Source organism: Corvus brachyrhynchos, unplaced genomic scaffold (genome assembly GCF_000691975.1).
Source record: "Corvus brachyrhynchos isolate BGI_N302 unplaced genomic scaffold, ASM69197v1 scaffold70, whole genome shotgun sequence".
Classification (NCBI taxonomy): Eukaryota; Metazoa; Chordata; class Aves; order Passeriformes; family Corvidae; genus Corvus; species Corvus brachyrhynchos.
In genome coordinates, this window is record NW_008236217.1 from 556,087 (window position 1) to 576,878 (window position 20,792).

General features: G+C 36.5%; 1 protein-coding gene across 1 annotated transcript in view; it reads left to right on the plus strand.

The window, feature by feature from the left end:
- ERO1B (endoplasmic reticulum oxidoreductase 1 beta) overlaps positions 1-20,792 on the plus strand; it is a 34,876-nt gene that overhangs the window by 5,606 nt on the left and 8,478 nt on the right. Inside the window, exons 2-11 of the mRNA XM_017744782.1 lie at positions 4,243-4,362; positions 7,877-7,960; positions 8,386-8,427; positions 12,500-12,582; positions 14,453-14,526; positions 17,064-17,184; positions 17,275-17,321; positions 18,412-18,423; positions 19,202-19,228; positions 20,661-20,753. Coding sequence (XP_017600271.1) covers positions 4,243-4,362; positions 7,877-7,960; positions 8,386-8,427; positions 12,500-12,582; positions 14,453-14,526; positions 17,064-17,184; positions 17,275-17,321; positions 18,412-18,423; positions 19,202-19,228; positions 20,661-20,753 — 703 coding nt within the window. The remainder of the gene's footprint in view (positions 1-4,242; positions 4,363-7,876; positions 7,961-8,385; positions 8,428-12,499; positions 12,583-14,452; positions 14,527-17,063; positions 17,185-17,274; positions 17,322-18,411; positions 18,424-19,201; positions 19,229-20,660; positions 20,754-20,792) is intronic.

Sequence of the window (20,792 nt, forward strand, 5' to 3'; positions counted from 1 at the left end):
TTCGGGGGATCGTGGGCAGAGGGCAGCTCTGGGCCGTGTCTTCCGCAGGCTCCCCGCGGAGAAGTCGAGAAATCTGTTGCTGGTGTCTGTAGCACACGTCCTTCCCCTTCCGTGCCCTATGGCTGGCACTTGCCGGGATCCAGCCCGGGGCCGGTGCCGCCGGTCTGTGGGGAGAAGTTGGTCGACCTGGGAACCATAGGTAGCACCAGTTAGTGGGATGTGTTGAGAAACTCTGGGTTGGCTCACGCCCGTGGCTTCAGGCAGAAGCTTCGGTGCTCTGATGAAGTCTGTGAGAAGCCATATGTTCAATGGTGATGCCAGTGCCCGGGCTTGGCTTGTGCTTAGGTCGTTTGTCCACATTTCAGGCAAGAATGAGAACGCTCCTCCTTCCTTCTGTAAACTGCCTTCACAGCTTTAGGACAAGTGTCTGTAGTTAGGAGCTCACTATTCATCCACCGTGCGACCGTGACTGAAATGATAGTTGGTGTCAAGTAGGAGAGGCTTTCAGCTGGGCCAAAGACGTTGGAGTGAGTTTATAGAGGAATACACAGACCACGTGAAGCAAAGCTTGTCCTCCGGATTATTATTTTTCTTATATTTTCTAAATTTCTGCGTTGTATAACATGCTATACTGTAAGTAGCCATCCAAGGTGGTGATGACAGTAGCATAGATAACTTTAATTGCAGCTTTTTTGGTAGTAAGTTGAGGTTGTCTCCAGTTTAAAAATCTAGTATTTTAGTAACTATTTTAGCATAACTAAATGCTAATTGAAATAAAGTTCTTAAAGAAGCACTTAGTAAAGTGGCATGGGTTTTTTTGCACTGCTTGGCAGAGAGATTGGTTGTTGCTATTTCATAAAATTGTTAGCGTGTTGTGTTCAGAGTTTGGCTTGTGCAGAGAAAGGTAAGCTAGCCATTAGTTCTCGGAGTCATGTTACCTAGGGCTGTTCTCTCATTCTGCAGCTATGGCAAAGTAGAACATCTAAGGAAAAAAACAAGGTGTCCCAGGTGATCTTCTAATTGTTAAAGCAATTAAAGTACAATAACCTGATAACACTAATAAGGTTGTTTATATGAATAGGTTGCTTATTTTTATATACATTCATTCAGGTTTTTCTTAAAGTACTGACTGTGTTTCTCTTTCCAGATTTCATAAGGAGAAATTGATGCAGGTTGGACATTGACCTTTTCTTCTGAAAGGTTGATTTATCTTGGAGAAGATAAGTTAAAAGTTTCACTTCTCCAGTATAGCTCTAATACCTGTTTAAGAGCTAAACTAGATTTGACAGTACTTTGATAAGCATATTGGAAATGTAAAAAAAATAGCAGCTTTGCAATCTCAGGTGACTTCTTGAACACAAATTATAGTAGGCTAATGCTTTTAGAGTTTATTGTAGAGTTCAAAGTAATTAATAGATGGAAAGAAATCGTGATACTTGTCCATTGTAATAAAAGTGTGATAACTTACAGTACAGTTTGACTTTATATTTGTGGACTAAGTTAACTAGTATAGTTTAATTTAAAAAGGCAAAGTACAAATTGTGTGAATAACAAAGTAGGTCTTGCAATACATAGTTTTAACCATGTAGTGCAATGTTCTTATTTTGATGTCTCCAGTTTGAAAAAAAGAAATCATTAGAAGATCCAGGTGTTGACAAAAATGGAATAATTTTCTGCATGTTCTTGGAGTGTTCCAGGCCTGCACTTAGGCTAATTAAAAAAACCCTCTAACTGGAGTACTCGAAGCCAGTGTTGCTGTTGCATTACTGTGCTGTGAACTGACTCCACTGCTGTGCAGTATTACTGTTTTATATATGCTGTTAAAGTATTTTATAAATTGTGATTTGGTACAGATATAGCTTAGTTTAATTTTAGAGCATGCTTTCTAAGGAAGCATTGATTTTGCTATTTTATGTATACAGGGAGCTAACTGTTCCAGTTCTGAAAATGTTGTGAGAAAAAGAAATGGAGAAGTTAGTTTGCTTGCTTACTCTGAATTATTTTTTCTCTTCATAATTTCCTAGATAATTTCTAGTTTTTGGGGAGGATTCATTTCTGAAACTTCATTGATCTAGGTAAACTGTTCTGAGTTTTCAAAGATGTTCTTAGAATTGAGATCTTAGTTAAATAAAAAGGCTGAAGCTTTTTATTGTTCCATGAGGATTTGACACTGAGTGTAACTATTGCATTTCTCTGGGACATTTTTCCCCTGAAAAAGCATTTTCCATTTTGCATAGATGGTAAAATTATTTTTGTAAGCAGTGGATAGTCTTATGTACTGGTCATCAAAATAGTTTCCTACTCTTTATCTTCTCAGTTCAAAAAAACTTTATCTTATCATCCTATTAATACAGTCCAGTAATATTTGAGCAAAATGTTTAGAGTTATCTTTCTGCCTTTTTATATTACAATGAAATGTTATGCTGTTTGCTTTGTGGTATGGTGTTACCTGTAAGGGCTGCACCTTTACAGATTCCTGCCTCTGTGTGATCAATAAGAAAATTTGGAATTTTTAATTGAATTATTATAGATTAAAATGCATGGGGGTTTTATTTCTGGAATAACAAGTTTTTTCTTCTGGCTTTGAAGTTGGCAGTTATGTGGGCTGTGAAAAACCTGTAATTACACATTGGCTCTTTGTTAGTTCTTTGCCCAGGTTTGAAGTCAGATAACATTAACAAGGCAAGCATAACAGCAGGAAAAAATTTTGGTTAAAGTAACTTTCCTGAAATTAGTTCTACTTCATTGCCATATCTGCTCTACAGAATTGTGACAGCCTGTTTAGTGTCTCAAGAAAAGTAGGATGTATGTAAGGTGAATTTTCCATTTAAGTGCTTTATTGCCATATCCTCACCTCTTTATTCTCACAGAGAGTTGGGGGAAATCCATTTCCCAGGCCTCCTTTATGCTTCATAAAGAAGCAGAAGCCTACAATTTGGTTTCTAGTGGCTTTTGTACATCAAGCTTGGTTATATAAGGGTATCTGTTTTGTAAAGTACAGGAGTGATTTATCATGCATAAAACAGATTAGATGATTTCATAATCTCATCTGTGTGAAGTCTGTGGAGGAAAAAAAGCCCAAAAATCTTTTTTGTCTCCTTTTGCACATAACATTTTAATAGTTAGAAGTTCTTCTAATCCCATGCAAGATATAAGATGTGTGGGAATTTCTATTTTAAATACATTCTAGGCCATCATGGATGTCAATGAATTTCCTGTGTGGCTGAAGAATAGAAGCAGTAAACACCAGTGTTTGGTTCCATTGCCTTAATGTGGTCTGAAGCCTTCAGACATGTCTGTAGCAGTTTAAGAAGCTATGCCTAAAAGAGTTCATTTAGATTTATTGAAATTTATCATTCATAGAATCACACTTTCAGTGTTTCCACCTTTCCATCAGACACTGCCAGGGTCTGAGCAGGAGTGTTGCCGTAGCCTAGTCTACGACGTTAGTTGGAGCTGTCCTCTCTGCTACACGCACAGTCCTGCCTTCCATTTCTGTGTTGGCAGTAGAACTTCTGCACTTGTAGTGTGCTGCCTTTCGTAGAGGTGGTCTTAACCTAGTGCAGTAGCAGTACAGCTTGCTGTCCTAGCAGAAAAAGAGGGATGAGACCTGGAAAAGACATACTCAGTTTCATGATAGATTCACAGCATTACAATGTAGATCCCTGCGCTTGGTTTTCCTAGTATTTTTTTGTTGAATTTATCTGTGAAATTACAAACTTCTTGGGCACAGAAGAACCTAAACTCCTTTTCCTTATGCCTCTAAGGAAACTGGATGGAGTGTTTTCACACTTTGAGAAGAAATATGAAAATAAGGTGACAGTGTGTGATTGTAGGGTTTTTTTAGGCAATTCGACTCATGAGCATTTGGTAGGAGAATACTTGATATGCAACTCTGCTAATATACCACATGTTTGTAATTCGGAAAAATCTTGTTGCTCATTCTGCAGAAAGTTCTATGTGCTGAAAGTGTCAACAAATTTCAGGGATGAAATTGTTCATCTTGCTAACATTGATTCAGCATTGCATTTAGAGGTGGGCTTAAGCTCAAAAAAGTTCTGCAGTCTTACTTTGAGTTTGTGAGGTATATTACAGAGTATTTTAGTGATGAGAAATATTTGCTATGGAACTATATTTCACTCGTATTTCTTTCAACTACCATCTTTTTCTCTTTAAAGGATTTTTCTGCAGTTAATATTCTACTTCTATATTAAAAATAAATGTTTATGTATTTTTCAATAGCTCACAGGAGTCCTAGATGATTGTTTATGTGACATAGAAAGCATCGATGACTTCAATACTTTCAAGATCTTTCCCAAAATCCAGAAACTGCAAGAACGTGATTACTTCAGATATTACAAGGTACACTTAGAATGGTGTTTTCCTGAATAATTTAAATAAAATGCAGAAAATATACGAAGGATTGCATATTAAGTCAACTTGCTAGTGTTAGGCTGTCTATTAGAAGCCCACAGCTCTTTAATTTGGTTGAAGCTGGTTTTCAGTCCCTGACAGTTGTGTTGGTAATAAGTCTTGTTTGCTGTGTTAATCCTGGAGTCAGTGACAATAGATCATGACCACTTTCATTCAATTGATAAGCAGTAATTTTAAAGATAGTGCCTTTGTACTGCTGCATCTAGGAAAGGATCATATATTAGCAGTTTTCTGACAGCATGCAGTGCTTATCTTCTAAGAAATGTGTATAATTTGAAATGGAAATATTGCAATGACTTACTTTTCTTGTAAGTTGCTGTCTTATTTCTGATTTAGTGTTTCCTATCTAGACAACTGTTATTCCTTTGAAAAATAGGTAAAACTTTCCTTTTTCAAGTAATATATAATATCACTCTTTATTACTTGAAGCATTTTTTTCTCTGTATTACTATCTGATGCACAAATGAGGATCTGAAGCCTGATACTCCTGTTTTCAGATATGCTTAACTTAAAAATGAAGTTGCATTTTGGCTGAGCTAATCAGATGGCTGCCTGCCACTGGAAAAACATGGTTACACTCCTCTAGGGCAGCATCCTGCCCTTTGCTACTTTTAGCTCTCAGTTAGGCCAATGCATCTCTTTAACCTGGTGGATATTTAGTTTGGGTGTTTCAGTTTGTCGTTTGGTAGGGGATTTCGTTGGTAGGGTCTTGTTGATTTTGTTGGGGGTTTTTTGTTGGTTTTGGGTTTTTTTTCTCCTCAGGATGTAGAAAGTCATCTAGCCGACCTGGAATTGGACAAATATTAAACTTATGCAAGATGGGGTTATGAGGGTGCAGGAGAAAAGAGCACTAGACTCCTCCCTTTCTAGCCTGAGCAAGCAGTAATGTGTAACTGCAGCCTGAATCTCCTGCTACATGATAGAGTTCTAAATTCGCTTTTCAGGAGAAACAGGATATGTGCGACTTCAGTACTAATACATCACATAGCAGTGGTAATGAGATTCTCCAGAGGCAATAGAAAAATACGAAACAAAGTATGCGAAGATGAGGAGCAACAGGTATATGAGACTTCACACAACAGTAATTTTATTCTGCAAGTTTAGAGCTTATGTGCATTTCAACAGCAGTTCTGCAGATCATACTCTAAAGGTGTATCACAATCCTGCCTCATCTTTTATACTGATCTTCCTAATAGATGGGCAGATCCAAGGGCCTGTGTGCAGTGCACCCAGCACCACACTTCACTTAGTACTTCCAGTGGTGGCAGGGAAGAATTTGTGTTGAACAAGTGAACTGCGTAAATCAGTCAGAATGTTCTTCACCCTTTCCTGTTTGAATAAGCAACAGCTTTTTTTATATCCCTGTGCAGAATGTTGGAAGTGCTTTTAAGCACATAAATGAATGTGAGAATTGTGAAGGTAGGTGTCATGGTTTAGGAGTGGTACTCCCCAAATCAGTGCCCCCACTGAACCATGCACCACTCACTCTTGTTCCCCTGTTTTCCTCTCCCTCTCCATGCTATGTCAGGATGGAGATGAGAATTGGAGGCACAAAAGGTAAAGATCATGGGTCCATATAAGAACAATTTTCTGGAAAGAGCAGTGAAATAAGAAAATGAACAGTAACAGCAACAGTACTAATGAGAGAGGGCATAAGAAAAGAAATTATTCACATAGAGGGGAAAAAAATAATAGACAATATCAGGTGACTCTCTCTGCTATGTTTTCTTGACTGGAAGGAACTCCTTCTCCCTGGAAGACAGTCCCTTTCCCCTGCCCCTGGCAATGATGTGAGGTGTTATGCAAAAACCTTCAGGTCCTAGCCATGCCCTCTCTCGGTTACTGCAAGTATGAACCCTGACCTGGCCAGAACCAGGACATTATTCAATGATCATCTAGGTCAGCTACAGCATAGGGGGAATATACTTGTTCTTGGAGTGAAAACACTCCTACTCTGAAGTAATTGAATTTGTAATAGGAACTTGGATTGTGAACTTTTGTAATTTCTGTCACAGTATTCCTATTGTGCTGCTAGTTCAACAGCCATAAAATAACTCAAACCTTAATGTATAATACTGAATGGATGAGGTAGTTTTTACACAAAGGCCAGAGAAAACTTCATAAAGTCTTGCAGAAATTGTGCTAGGTGGTTTCTAAATAGTACAACAGTTCTCAATGAAAGAAATAAAAATTTTTGTCTCTTTAGTTTTATACATCAAAACACACAAACTGTGGAAACCTCATGATCAAGAATCTGTCTTTTGATTTGTGAAAGGACTGAATAATACTCTGAGTGACAATGATGAAATCCAACACCTCATAGCCTGAAGAAGATAGGATGGTCTATGTAGACAGTACATGATTGGTATTGATTAAAGTGCAGGTGCTATACAACCTCATTTTGTGTGTGTACTGGTTTTTGGTGCTCTTCAGTCATTCTGGGACTAGTATATCTTGATTTGTATGTGTTCTTTCTGAATTAATCTGCTGTTTAGGCCGTGGTATTTTATTTATATAGTTTATATTAGTTTATTTAGTTTAATGCAGTTTATATTATTTATTTATATTTTACACTATATAATATAAATATATACTATTGTATAGTATATATTTATATTATATAGTGTAAAAGCAGTGGCTGCCTAGTTACTTACATCTTCCTCAGTGTGTAAGCATTTTTTATTGTGAGAGTTTACTTTGAAGAAGGTTATGATTTAACTATGTTAGCTGGTCTTTTTTTGGTAGAAATTGGTAGGAGGCAAAAGTTTTATATAATAGGTCTTATTGTGAAGGTGAAGTGGAATGTAAAACTGTTTTGTTTAAAAATTAAAAAAATTTGAGGGAATGAGTACAAAAAATAATTGTACTTTTTTTTCTAGGAATGATATTTGTGCATTGAATAGAGGAAATGGGGGGGAAGCAACCTAAAATCTCTGCTTTTGTTGTATCTGTGCTAGCAAGGTTTGAGCTGTAAAGAGAAGATGTTTGTGATCACTTCTAAGAAGTTGTACCATCTGCTAAATGTCTTGTCAGGGGTTTTTTGACTAAGGAATCTCTTTAACATTTTAAAATAATAATCTGTTTTTAGTCTAATTTTGAAATCCAAAATCGTCCAAGCACTTACTTGAATTAGTAAATTTTCCTAGTGAGAGATTTAATTTTTGCTTTAACATACTATGTGTTTGTGTTCACTCACTGGAGACCATTATCATTAACAGTTTTACTGCACAAAGCTTCAGCTTATGTAGTTAGAGAGAGTAATTAGAAGAAACCAAATGACAGACCAAACCCCTCCAAAACCCCCTAAACTTAAAGTACTTAATATAACACTTTTTCCTTGTATCCTCTCCTTTAATTTAAAGGATTTCCTGATACTGAGAGCTTTCTTCTACAGATGTCTTATGTAAGTGTTGATTGTAAACTTCTGGTTTTGTGTGTTTAGGTCAACCTGAAGAGACCATGCCCATTTTGGGCTGACGATGGCCATTGTTCTATAAAAGATTGTCATGTAGAGCCTTGTCCTGAGGTATGGATCAAATAATATATTTATTATGATATATAATAATATCAAATAATATAAAAAGGGGGTTTTGGCTTAAAATTTGCCAATTTGCGGTGGCTAGTACTATAGTAACAATGTTTACTAATGAGAGCTTAAATTTAAATAAAAGTGACAAAATTCTTTTCCATCCCAAAAGTAGAAATACGACCAAAATATTTTAAGGTCTTACTCATTTTATGAACAAAGCAGATAGCTTCAAGAATAAGTCTCTTCTAAGCTCTAGCACTGTTTTGGATATAACATGTTGAGAAGCTAAAGGAGCAAATTAATTTTTCAAAAAACAAGTTTGCTTTGACCTCTATAGGAATGTTAGATAATTGGTAGGTTTTTATCAAGCATAAACATTTCTATGAACAGTGTAAAAGCTGTGATTTATTTTTTGTTTTTAGAGCAAAATACCTGTCGGAATTAAGGCTGGGAGTGCTAATAAAGTAAGTACCCCTTTATTTTCTAAGTTCTTTCTATTTTTTAAAAATCTTAACTTTATAACAGCTGTGTGACTTTTTAGTACAAACCTTCAGTGTTTGCATACTGATGAAATAGTTAAGATACCTGATTGATGTGGCTTTACTATACATAAAGGTAAAAAGGTAGTGTTTCTGACATAGCTGGTATGGTCATGTCATTTTGAGTCTGTCATTGCTGGAGAGATGATGCAGACTGAATCAATGGATGATGGGGGACTGCACTGCATAGCCACAGAATGACTGGTGCAAAATTGTTGCTTCAGTTCTGAGTACAGGCCACCTTCTAGAAAGCTATAGGCTAAGGTGCACAGAGGCAGTAGCAGTGCAGTCCTTTTTAAGAATCATAAGTAATCACAACATCTGATATTACGAGAACTGAAATGATTGCATGTAGTTCTGCTAGGTCTTATTTTCAAGAGGTCATTAGTCCAGAGATTATTTGGTCATTAGTCTAAAGACAGTTTAGGCCAAAGTGGCCAGTGCAAACTTAAGTAGTCAGTCTGTGCTGTTGGCTTTGCTTACTTCTCTCCAAGTCATCCTTCCTAGATCACCAAGTGATCTTAGTAAAGCCAAAAAAAGTAGAGAGGCTATATATGCCTAGGAAAGAGGTCAGAGCAGAAAGACTAATAACCACCCACCCACACATCCCAAACACAGTCCCCAAGAATGAGGATTTTAGCAGTTGATGGGATAATGGTGCCCAAATGAGAGATCTTCCTGAGTGCCTCGACTGTGTTGTAGATACTTACACTTGATTAACATATCATATCTCCATCCCCCCCCAGTGCTTTCTACCTCACTTGGCAGACTAAGTGTAGTCCACCATATCATAAAGGACTTATGAAAAGGACTGTTGGCGTTAGGTTTAGACCTCATGCCAAGAAACATTATCAGAGATAGCTGAAATGAATGCTTCATTGTGAATTGATGACTTGTGTCCTGCTGTCTTGAGCAGTACAGGCAAGTCTGTCTAAGCTTTAGCTCAAGAGGAAGTCGTGTTTCCTTTATACATACATTGTTAACTCACTCTGAAGTAAAGACTGCCTCTTCATTTAAAGGTTCCTGGTTATCAGAGAAGAAAAATCTTTCTCACTGACATAACTTAACTGTCAGTCAATTCACCATTCCAGCACAAGCAGCAATAGTTGTTCTGAAAAGCTGACACTATCTCTGGGCCTCAGATCTTGTGTTTTAGCTGAATAATCTGTTGCCAGTTCTCTTTTTCATTGACTCTTTTATCTTCCAAGCTTGATTGTAGAGAAGATGACTCTTGGAATAGCATAATGCCTCCTAGAGAGAGGGACTGCAAGACTTTAGACTGTTTTAGAAAGGATTCTTGTAGCAGGCATTTGAGCTTCCTGATTGATTAATCTTGAAAGCCATAAGTAAGCTGTTAAATAGTAACCAAGGGTATGCTGTTCTTTAGATACTTCACATAAGCATATCAAATTGGATTTAGGAAGTGAAAAAACAGATGCCTTTTGCTGTCACCACAATAAATTGGGATAGCTTCTTTGGGAAGCTGCCATTTGCTGTGTGTTTGCTACAGTGGTTTCCTTTGAGTTGCCTTGTAGGTTGTTGAAACCAGCTACAGTACTCAAAGTTAGGCAATTCTGTACCTTTAATCTGCAGTAGAAGACACTAATGCGTGCTGCTTTTCTGTTAGAGAAGCAAATATTTCTGGGGGAAAATTGTCATCAGAACAGACATAAATCTTACCTGTGCCATTTTCTTACTTCTTATGGTTCAGTTAAAAGATCTTTCTTGGAGCCAATTAAAAATCTACAATCTCATTTAATATCCTTTTAAGGAAATATAAAATTTGTTTTAGTATGAATGTTTTGTTTCAAGGACTGGGCAAGTACTGTGCTATTAGCCTGTGCTAATTTCCCATTTGGGGGAGTCTTGCACCTTATGGCTAATCTGCAAAGTACTGGGTTAACAAAAAAAGGGTTTTTTTCCCCAAGGACATACATGTCCAGTTTCTCTCTTTCATCCTGATAGTGTTTATCTTGGAAAGCTGAAAATAACCAAAGGTGTTGTTAACAGTGAGAATTATAATCTCTCGAATAGATATACTCTTGGTGGAATCCTGCAGAGAAGTTTTCTGTGGCTTCTGTCCAGTTTCCCTTTGCCTTTCTCTCCTTGTGTAGAGGAGCTTGTAAACTTCTAGCTTTATTTAGGCTTTTGTGGGGGATTTTTTTTTGTTTGTTTGCTGAACAATGACAAGAACGGTTCTTTTGAAAGCTCATCTAGCTGCAAAGACCAAGGTTACACTTGTACAACTTCCCCATAGGAGTGCAGTTAGCAATAGAAGATGTCTTTTAAATTCTTGACACCACCATAAGCCTTTTGAAATAGTGCTGTAGAGGCAAACAGTAATTTCCTTTTCTATAGTTCTGTTTCATTTGAGTGGTGAATGCATATTTTGGGGCTAGACATTAAAGCTGTATTAATCTTCGAAGCACGGGACAGGATGCAGTAACTCAAGGTTACAACATGTAACTTTAATTTACTTCCTGCCCTTCTCTTTTCTGGTTTTTTTTCCAGTAACTGGTCTTAGGAGATCCTGGTTGTCAAGAACAGATATTTTGTCCTGATCTTGTCAGTGGTCACAGAGCACTGATCCAATAACTGTTCCTGTTAAACACTAAGGAATAGGGAAAGCTGGAAACACATTCTGAGACTTGTTCATTTTGTTGGAAATTTAGGATTATAATCTTGGCAGTAACCTTTTTTCACTTCAGGGTAGGGATTGGTTTGCAACTCTAGACATGCAGAATGTTTACTTCAGCATCTCAGTATGTTATTTCATCAGCAGTATCTATTTCAGTCTAGGTTAAAGCCATTTCTTGTTCCCATTTTTCAGTTTAACATCCATACAATGCTGAAGAATGAGGTCCCATGCCTGTCAAATCCAAGAAAATTGAGTGGGAAGTTCCTTCTAGAGTAAATATTTATGGACACGGCCCCTAACAAGATTTAAATTTTTTGGTTTTTTTAATCTCCTTCACTTCTTTGGTCTTCAGTAGGTTCTGCTGGTTTTCTTTATGTTGGTTCAGGCAAATGCATTTTTAAAAAGCAACTCATTTTGCTTACTCATCTGAACAGTTTTAATTAAATACTATCTTTTTTTGAGAAGTATTGTGATACATATTGTGGTGGTACTTTGCCTCTGGCATCTTGACCACAAGACTGTCCTCAGAAATGAATTATTCTTTCTTTTAAAATTTATCTTTTATTTATTTTATTAATTGACTTAAAGAGCACTGCTAGTACCTTTTATGTTCCAAAACTTAGAAGAACATTTTGAGCTTTAAGCTGACAAACTTAAATTCCCTGCTGATATAACCATATTATTATAGAATAGTGGAATTTAATCTTTAATTCTTCAAACGTTTTCCTTAGAAATGTTCCAGAGGAAAGTATTTTAGTGGATTACTTTTTAAAAAATACTTTAGAATCAAAGTTCATCTTACATATTTCTATTCTATCTTTAAAATAAGTAAAATTTGAGTCTTCCAGACCTGTGCACATCTGAAGCAAGCCAGTGAATTGGATTAAATGAAACATGAGGGGGAAATGGCCAAAACTAATAAATATACCTACTGAAATAACCAAGGAAACTTGGGGTAGGATTATACTTGCAAAAACAAAGTATGTTTATAGGTATAGTGCTGCATGTCTTTCAAGGTCCTTTTATGAGACTGTAAATAAGTATCTGAAACACTTATGTGGGTGTTTCATAACAAAAGAACTCCATTTAATTTAAACAAAAGGCAAAACAAAACTTTGACATCTTTAGCTGAATTCCCTGTAGTAGTTAAATTCACAGAATGAAATCAGCTTGATGAACTTAAGTGAAAAAAAAAAAATCAAAGTAAGAAATGTTCCATAATCATATACTGCTTCTAGAATAAGAGGGGTTCCCTTAATACTAGGGTGTTCACTGCTAAACTTAGAAATCCTTTCACAACACCTGTTCTTAGAGGATTTAAGTAATTCATTTGCATATTAAATATGACTTTTCTTACAGTATTCAAAAGCAGCAAATAATTCCAAAGAATTGGAAGACTGTGAGCAAGCTAACAAGCTGGGAGCAGTTAACAGTACCTTAAGGTATGCTGTTATTTACATCAAGAGTACCAAAATAGTAAGAAAGGAACATTTTAATTTGTCTGTCTGGTTTTGGCAATGAGCTGGTTTTTGTTCTTCATTCTTTCCATAACCCATTAGAAAGTAAATGTGAAATGATGGAAGAACATCTGAAGGCTAAGGTGTTAAATGATAAGTAGACCTTTTTTGTTGTTGTTTAAAGTACAATTTTATATTATTTAAAAGATGTATCTTAAAGCATCAAGAGTCAGAAGAAACTTGCAAATAAAAGCACTGCTTTTCTCTACTCTTTGTTCTTGACGACTGTGATGGATTAAGGGGTTTTGTCCTGCTTTGTCCCACTGTTGCACTGATGTGCCTGTTTGTGATCATTCGGTGAACCAGATCAGGGAGTTGAGTTACTTTTGTTATTGGCAAAGTTATTTTTAGCTTGGATCAATTGTCTCATCTTGCTTATTGCATGGCACTTTCAAGGTTGGGTGGGAGGAATTCTGCAGGATGGTGTTGCCCCTGGGTACAAAAGTGTGTGGAACAGCATCTAGAAAACATAGCACTCTGCTGGATTCCCCACTTTTGAAAAACAGAAATAGAAAAATCAATTCTTCACTGTTGATGGAGGGATGTGGTGTCTTTGCCCACAATTTTCAGCAGTTCTCCCTGGTAAAGATGTTGAAACTCTTTCTTGTGCCACAAAAACCTGACTGTTTCTGCCTGGTGTGTGGTGTTTTAGGGGAAATAAGAAACTATGAATTCTGTTCCATTTCTGTAAGGCAAAAGAATGTGAGATTGGAAATGGACAGCAAGAGATAATGCCTTTATGAGAGTAGGACAGATGATTAAAGTTTGGAGAGGACAGGTAATGGATCCTTTATGTGGAGGAGGAGTTTGTGCTTTGCAGGAAAATCTCCATGTTTTCGACCTAGCAGTGCATCATCCTCTTGGTTTTGGGTTATTTTCCTTTATAAGTTGTATTTCTTGTGGTTATCAAATCTTGTCTGTTGGTAATTACCACAGAATTTCCTCACCTAATGCCTAGTATAAAGTCTCCTACTGTGATTTGGCAGAAGTTTAGAAATGTATCTTGTTGTTGAATTGCCTCTGTTTGTAGAATTGAGATGGTACTAATTGGATCAAACAGAATAGGTTGTTTTTGTTGTTTCAAGGTGCCTCACTGCACCCTGGAGCAGAGTTCCCAATCTTAACTTTGCTTACATTTTTCTGTCAGGAGTGTGGCATCAGTAGTTCAGTGCTGCATGCAGTCGTAGAAGAAAGGTTTTGGCACTGTTTGTGTTTCATAGTGTGGGAACTTCAAAGTACTTGTCTCTCTAGTACAGTGCACCTTTGAAAATGCTAGAGTGAGTGGAATACCATTATTATTAAAATGGCTTAGGACAAATCATATTCACAGAGTCTTTAGCTTAAAGAGGGATTTAGACATTTATTCTCCCAGTAAAAAGTAAGGCACTAACTATTGTAGGTTTCATTGAAAGCTCAGGTTATGAAAACAGGGTGATTCTTCCCTCCCCTACCCTCAAAGTGACAGCTGCTAAAGTAGTACTTTGAAATGTGTTAAAAATATATTCTGTGAACATATTTTCCCAAGTTCTTACTGGAGGAAGAGAAGCCACTGCACAGTTTGTTCAAATAATGGTGAAATCTTTGCCTCAACATTAAGGTGACTTTTGAAAGTATTGCAGTTGATGCTTGTTTGAATTTTTGTGCAATTAACAAGGGGTAACTCCATATATCCTCAGTTTTCAGATATACTAACTCAGAATCAACTTCCAAGCTATATGTGGGTTGTATTTCTTTCAGAAGCTCTTATTGGTGTTGTTTATTTAGAAGTTTAAAATCAAATTTTTTTTCCCCTCAGTAACCAAAGTAAGGAGGCTTTCATTGACTGGGCAAGATACGATGATTCACAGGATCATTTTTGCGAACTTGATGGTAAAATGTTTAAGCTTTTTCAGAGTGCTTGTTTTATTTGCTGTCTCATAAAAATGCAAAAGATCATGGTTTCTCTACAAATAACCATTTTTAAAGTTTTAATTTTGCCTTAATCGACAGAAATGTGACAGTTCGTATCATGCACACAAAGTGCAAATTTTTTGCAATTTTACAAGAAGTGTTTGGTAGCCTACGCAGTGCACATTCACTGTTACCTCCTTTTAGTATATTGAGAGATATTTATGTAAATAAAAAAGACAACAAATGGGAGGGGGCTAACATTTTTTAAAAAGCTTCTTACAAAAAAATTGCATCTAGCACAAATATAAGACAAAGGCTTGCAGCTGATTGTTTCTTATTACTCTATTGTTTTGTTGCTATTCTTCTGTGCTTGGACTGAGTTTATTCCCCTTCTGCTCTTGCAGTTTCCAAATGATCTCTGCACCCATGTTTGTAAGGACTTTCTTATTGTTAAAACATTAGGGTACTGGATTGTGTCTTTACACCACGTATGTGAGTCTTTTTATTTGCTTGTAATGTTCAAAGCTCAAAGGAATGTTTTCCAGACAAATGTGAGAATTGCCAACTTCAGGACTGACTATTAAAGTCCTTTTTTAATAAACACCTTAGGAAGCTTTCTATACTAGGAATATTTAGGGCATAATGCTAGATGTTTTCATCTACCTTTAGACTTTTGTTTGGTGTCACCTGAGAAAGTAGCAGCTGCAGTGGACTTAGCAGCTGCAGTTCTTTCAGCACTTCTGCTGCATCTGATCTGACCACTTTCTATATGAGCTGTTTCTGTAATAGCTGATGAGCATTACTGTAGATCTGAACTGTTATATGAAATTATCTGCTGTCTCTACTATCTTCAAGTTGTCTACATACATTTTTTAGTAGTACTGAGCTGTGAAAGGTATAGTTGAGGAGCATTTCTTTGAGAAGTAATACTAACTTAGTAGTTCCTGATTCTAACTCCATCTCTCCTTATATCGTGCCCTGCTGAAGGAGGATGTCCCCAGCTGTGTTCTTGCAGTGTGGTGGGTTTTTTTGTCTCTGGTGTGCATCTTTCTGCATGGTCAGCCGATTAGGCTTACCTAATAGCGGGAAAGTAAGTTGCCATCTCCCAGCCACTGCCCACACTGTTGTGATGAACTGGCTTGTCGAGTGAGTTTGTGATCTGGAGCAGGGAGAGTGAGAGAGGGTAACTACTGGGAGTCATGGGGAGGAAGTAGAAACCCTTGCTCTCTTCTTCTCTCTTCCTGTTGGGCTTAATGATAAACTAGATAAGGGAATTGATCTAGCTGAAAAAACTTAGTAACCCGGGTCAGCTTTCTGCCTTTCTGTTGTGTGGCTCCACAGCGCACATAGACTCAGTTGTATGTGGATAACAAGAAGAAAAACGGACCCCGAAGTAATCAGGGAGTGTAAGAGCTGCTTAGGTTAGCCACACTGTCAAATAAATAAATAAAGCTGTAATTTGACTTTCTCTCATCTGGCAGTCATTGTTATGTGTCTTGTATCAGCTCCTTTCTTTGTTTTTGCTACTGCTGCTGAAGTGATGCTTAACTGCTCATGCAGAATCACCTTTTTCAGAGCAGTTTCACTGTCTGTTTCTATGGCTTTTTTTGTTATCTGAGGGAAGTACTACGTGGCACTTACTGGCCATTCTTATTCCTATAAATAAGTCTCTGGACTATTGGCTTGTATTGTATGTGGGGTTTGTTTAAGCATGAGTTGGTCTTGACCTAGAATTTCAAAGAGGGGCAAACTCCTCCTGCTTTTTACTGGTTGTAGCTTGAAACTATTTCTGTTTCTACAGTGTTTTTAAGCAGAGAGAGTCCTGTTTCACAATTTTCTTTGGATAAGTTGCCTGAAATTTGTAGCAAACTTCAGAGATGAGGGTATAGCTTGTTGAAAGGTTGCTTGAGTAACATGCTGCTTATTGTAACCAAGAGATTTGTTCTGCAATATGCTGAAAGGTTTGTTCAGTTAAGCAATGTGATTCAGACTTTTCTGCCAGTATACAACGGTATTCAGAGGAAAAATGGATTTAGCTAATAAATTTACAGTATGTACCAACTACAAGATGTACTACTTTGATCTTCTTATTATTAAGAACCTACTGTATGCAGTATACCCATTTCAAAAAAGCAACTCCTTCAACCAAGTACTGCCAGACAAACCCTAAATTTGAAGGCCGTTTAAAACATAACACTGTTTATATCTTAGCCTAGAGTCAGGGAATACAGTGCATGTCAACTGTTCATGGTAAACTTAAAGACGCCACCTAGATGATCATCAAACATTATAGAAATGAGAGGCACACAGGAAACTTTGGAATAGGTTATATACTTTTGGGCTTTGTATTCAGCATTTATATTGCTGCATTTTTACGTACAGGGCACTTACAATCCAACTGGAAGGTAGAAGAGTATTACATGAGACCTCTTGTTTATATTTAGTTGTGTGACTGGTTAAATTAAATCTTTTTCAAATGATCAGTTAGCATATGTAACAAAACTTTTCCTATTTAGATGAGAGATCTCCAGATGCACAGTATGTGGATTTGCTGCTGAATCCAGAGCGTTACACTGGATATAAGGGACCTTCTGCTTGGAGAGTATGGAACAGCATTTACGAAGAAAACTGCTTCAAGTAATTGGGAGGGAGAGGAAGCCTGTTTCTTATACTTGTACCTCAATTTGGCTAAAAACTGATCTTTGTGTTTTCTAACTTATTTTTTAGGCCTCGATCTGTTTATCGTCCTTTAAATCCACTGGCGCCTAGTAGGGGTGGGTCTTGCCTGTTTTATTTTCCAATGCACTTCTTTTAACATAGTGACTGTTGCAGTAAAAGTGATACAAATATCAATCTCCAGTCTGTAGGTGTGCTTTCTGCTTATTTGATTTCCTCTGTAGAAGTAGCTGTACATTTTCAATATTTAGACTAAGGCTTGTGGTACTTTATTACATACCTACCTAATCTTATCCCTATTAGTAGTCTTATTAATGTCAGGTAAGCTGATATGAAAACTAAATTGTAGGTCTCAAACTGTTTACTAAGTTTCACACTAATTTTCCAATTTGGAAATTTGTATTCTTGTTTCTTTTTTCAAAAAGCATTTAATTTAGTCATTTTGGTTCATACTTACACTGGTGTAATGTAGTTGTACATTTTTCATCCATAATGTGTAGTGTAGTACAGCTGTACAAATAATTACATTACTTGAAGGAGTTGATACTTAGGAACGATCAATTATCTGCAAGAATGTTTTAAAAAAGCATGCTATTGACCTGGGGTTTGTTTTCAGTTTTAAGTTGAAAGCTATAACCTGGTGTTTCAAGTGAATCAGCTTTCCCCTGCCAGTGTGTCTCATTTCCCTTAAAAATTAACTATTAGGCAATAGATTAAATTTTTAAAAAAATCACCATCCGTTAGAAAAATCAAGGTATCTCAATATTTATAATGACTAAAAGCTGATACATTGCTGATGCACACAAATAAAAAGAATTTTAACAATGGTTTAATGCAGGGATCAGAATTTCAGAAAGGAACTCTGGCCTGATCCTTGAGCAATGCAAACTAAAGACTATGACTTCCTAACCACCTTTCTGAAGCTAAAATACAGCTTTCAAGAACATGTGAATCGGCTGCTAATAAGATTTCAAGTTCTTGGTGACTTTCATTATTACAGTGCGTTAAGTATTGTGTGGTCTTGAGGAACAAGAATGGAGGGATGGAAAGTAGCCTATTCTTTATAAATTCAATAAGAGTTCTTGCACTTTGAGTGTTTGTAGTAAAGTCTGTTTCATTACTATGTTGCTGTGGAAATTATCTTTTTAATGCTTATGCATTTCTTTTTTTTTTTCCCCCCCCTCTAAGGAGGAGATGATGGTAAGTCATTTTCCTTGACCTGCAGAAATGAAGTAAGCATTAGAGATTTTTGGATTTTGGATTTATTCACTTTACTGTTATTGAATTAGAGAGCAGGAAAGTTATGTTTTTGTGCAGATTATTGATCAGAAAATGTTTTTAATTGAATCATACTTCCATTTGGAGTAAGGGGATGATAAGAGCAAACCACAGTTCTCAGTTCTTATTCTTGTAACAGAATATATGTTGTGATAATGTTATTAGTTCTTCCAGAACCCCACTGATACTGATGTCAGATCCCTTAAAAGAAGAGGGACTATTTGTTGTGTACCTTCTTGAATGTCCTTGCTTTTGGGAAGATGGAGAGAGAGTGGGAAGAAAATATTTGATCTGCCTACAGGGAGGCAGACTTTAAGATTTTTCAGTAAACTGAAAGCTCTCAGGCATAAGATCTAAGTCTTAGGGAAATCTTTGGGCAGGTCAAGGTGAAGGCTGCCAGAATTGCGCTCTGCCATCCTGTCTTTCACCAGTAGGACATATAATCAGACTTGTGCTTCCGTACACCGCTGAATGCCCTGACCTGTAGCTTAGTCATGGTCATTCTTGTATTTCTCCTATTCTGACCCCAATAGCTTTAAACTAACCTCAAAGTTAGCTGCTTCTGTGCCTGTTCTCATTTTAATAGCTAAATTACTTAACTTCACATCCAGATAGCAGCTAATGTATGCATAGTAATATAAAAATACTGTAATATTGGAAATTACTACTCTTCATTTAATGATGTACTTTGTATTTACAGGAGAATCTTTCTACACATGGCTAGAAGGTGAGGGCTCTTGGATGAGTTAATATAGTGTTAAATTCACTAGAAGAAACACTGTAGCACTTTTTTCATTTCCTCAAATATTTTTCATAGCATAGGCTTTTTAGTAAATTGTGCAGTACTTCCGAGTGTTGTTCAAGTATTTCTTAACTTGAGGGTCTTTGGAAATCTTCTCATTTACTTAGATGGTATACTCCTTAACCTTTTAGGTGTTTTATCTTTTATAAAGGGAGAGTTCACTTTGTGCCAGTTACTTTGAATTTTTTGGTTATTTTACACATTTAAGCAGGGGCATTATTAGTAGTAATATTGGTAAGCATTATTATTTGGAAACAGCTTTAAAGAACATTAAAGACTTCAATGGCTCTATTCCCAGTTTATAATCTAAGTATGTGTGTTCAGAAGGCAAAGCAATTTTGTTTTTATTCATGTCGAAATGGAAATTTTTATTCCAGTGGTAGCAATCAAAATCACATTTTGGAGGTGTGCAGAAAATTAAGTGAGTTAAATGTACTTAATTTTAAAATTAGTTTGTTCTGCCTTTCCTAAGCCTTTACTTGTGTGGTGGTATTGTAGGAAAGCATACAAATTTACATGCCTTTAAAAATGTGATGTCTGTAAATGAGGACACATGTCAGCCTCACAGGTAGGCTTCACTATCAGCTCTTCCTGCTTCCATTTGTAGAGATTGGAGTGCCAGGAAAGTTGCAAAAAACATATCTTTGAGAGGAACAAACTCTTTAAATTTCAAGTGTAGTCTCTATCTTTGGTTCTAGTTGGAACTATAAGTAACTTCTGCATATAAATGATATTTTGACCACTCAATGCCACTGTATTTCCATTTATGCTGTAGAAGTATGACGTATTTTTAATATTAATCAAGTCATATTTTCCAAGGTTTTGTCCTGTGCATTTAAATCTTCAGTGAATTTACAGTACAGCTATGAAGAAGTGTTTTTGCTGTTTTCCAGTGCTGTAAGGTTTTCTAGGGCTTTTGATGTTTTTCTGTAGGGCCACTCCTCTAATTCAGTGGTAGCTCTAATTGTAATTAAGATGGGTCACAGTATATTTCTGATTTCCAGACCGTCAAAATTCAAGATTATTACAAATTTATTGCTCAAACACTGTAAGCATCTTATTTTTGTGTAGCAATTTATCTGTGCCAATTGAACAGATCCTTATTTGACTGTTTACTAGAACACTAAAATACCAAGCAAGAAATGTCAAATGTCATTCTTAGTATTGCTTTATATAAAAAATAGGAGGTAAACTTTCCCTATTATGTCTATAAGGGCTTATCAACAATAGTCAAGTGCTGTAATTGTAATTCTTGAAAGTTAACAATGCAGATTTGCACCACTAAAATGTCAGGGTATATTCATTCTGTTATTTCCAGTATATAGTTTGGCATCTGTTTGTCTTTTTTCTTGGGCAGGTCTGTGCCTTGAGAAAAGAGTGTTTTATAAACTGATTTCTGGACTTCATGCTAGCATCAACTTGCATTTGTGTGCAAATTATCTTCTTGAAGGTATGTCTGGGTAAAATTGCTGAATGGAATTCTACAGTA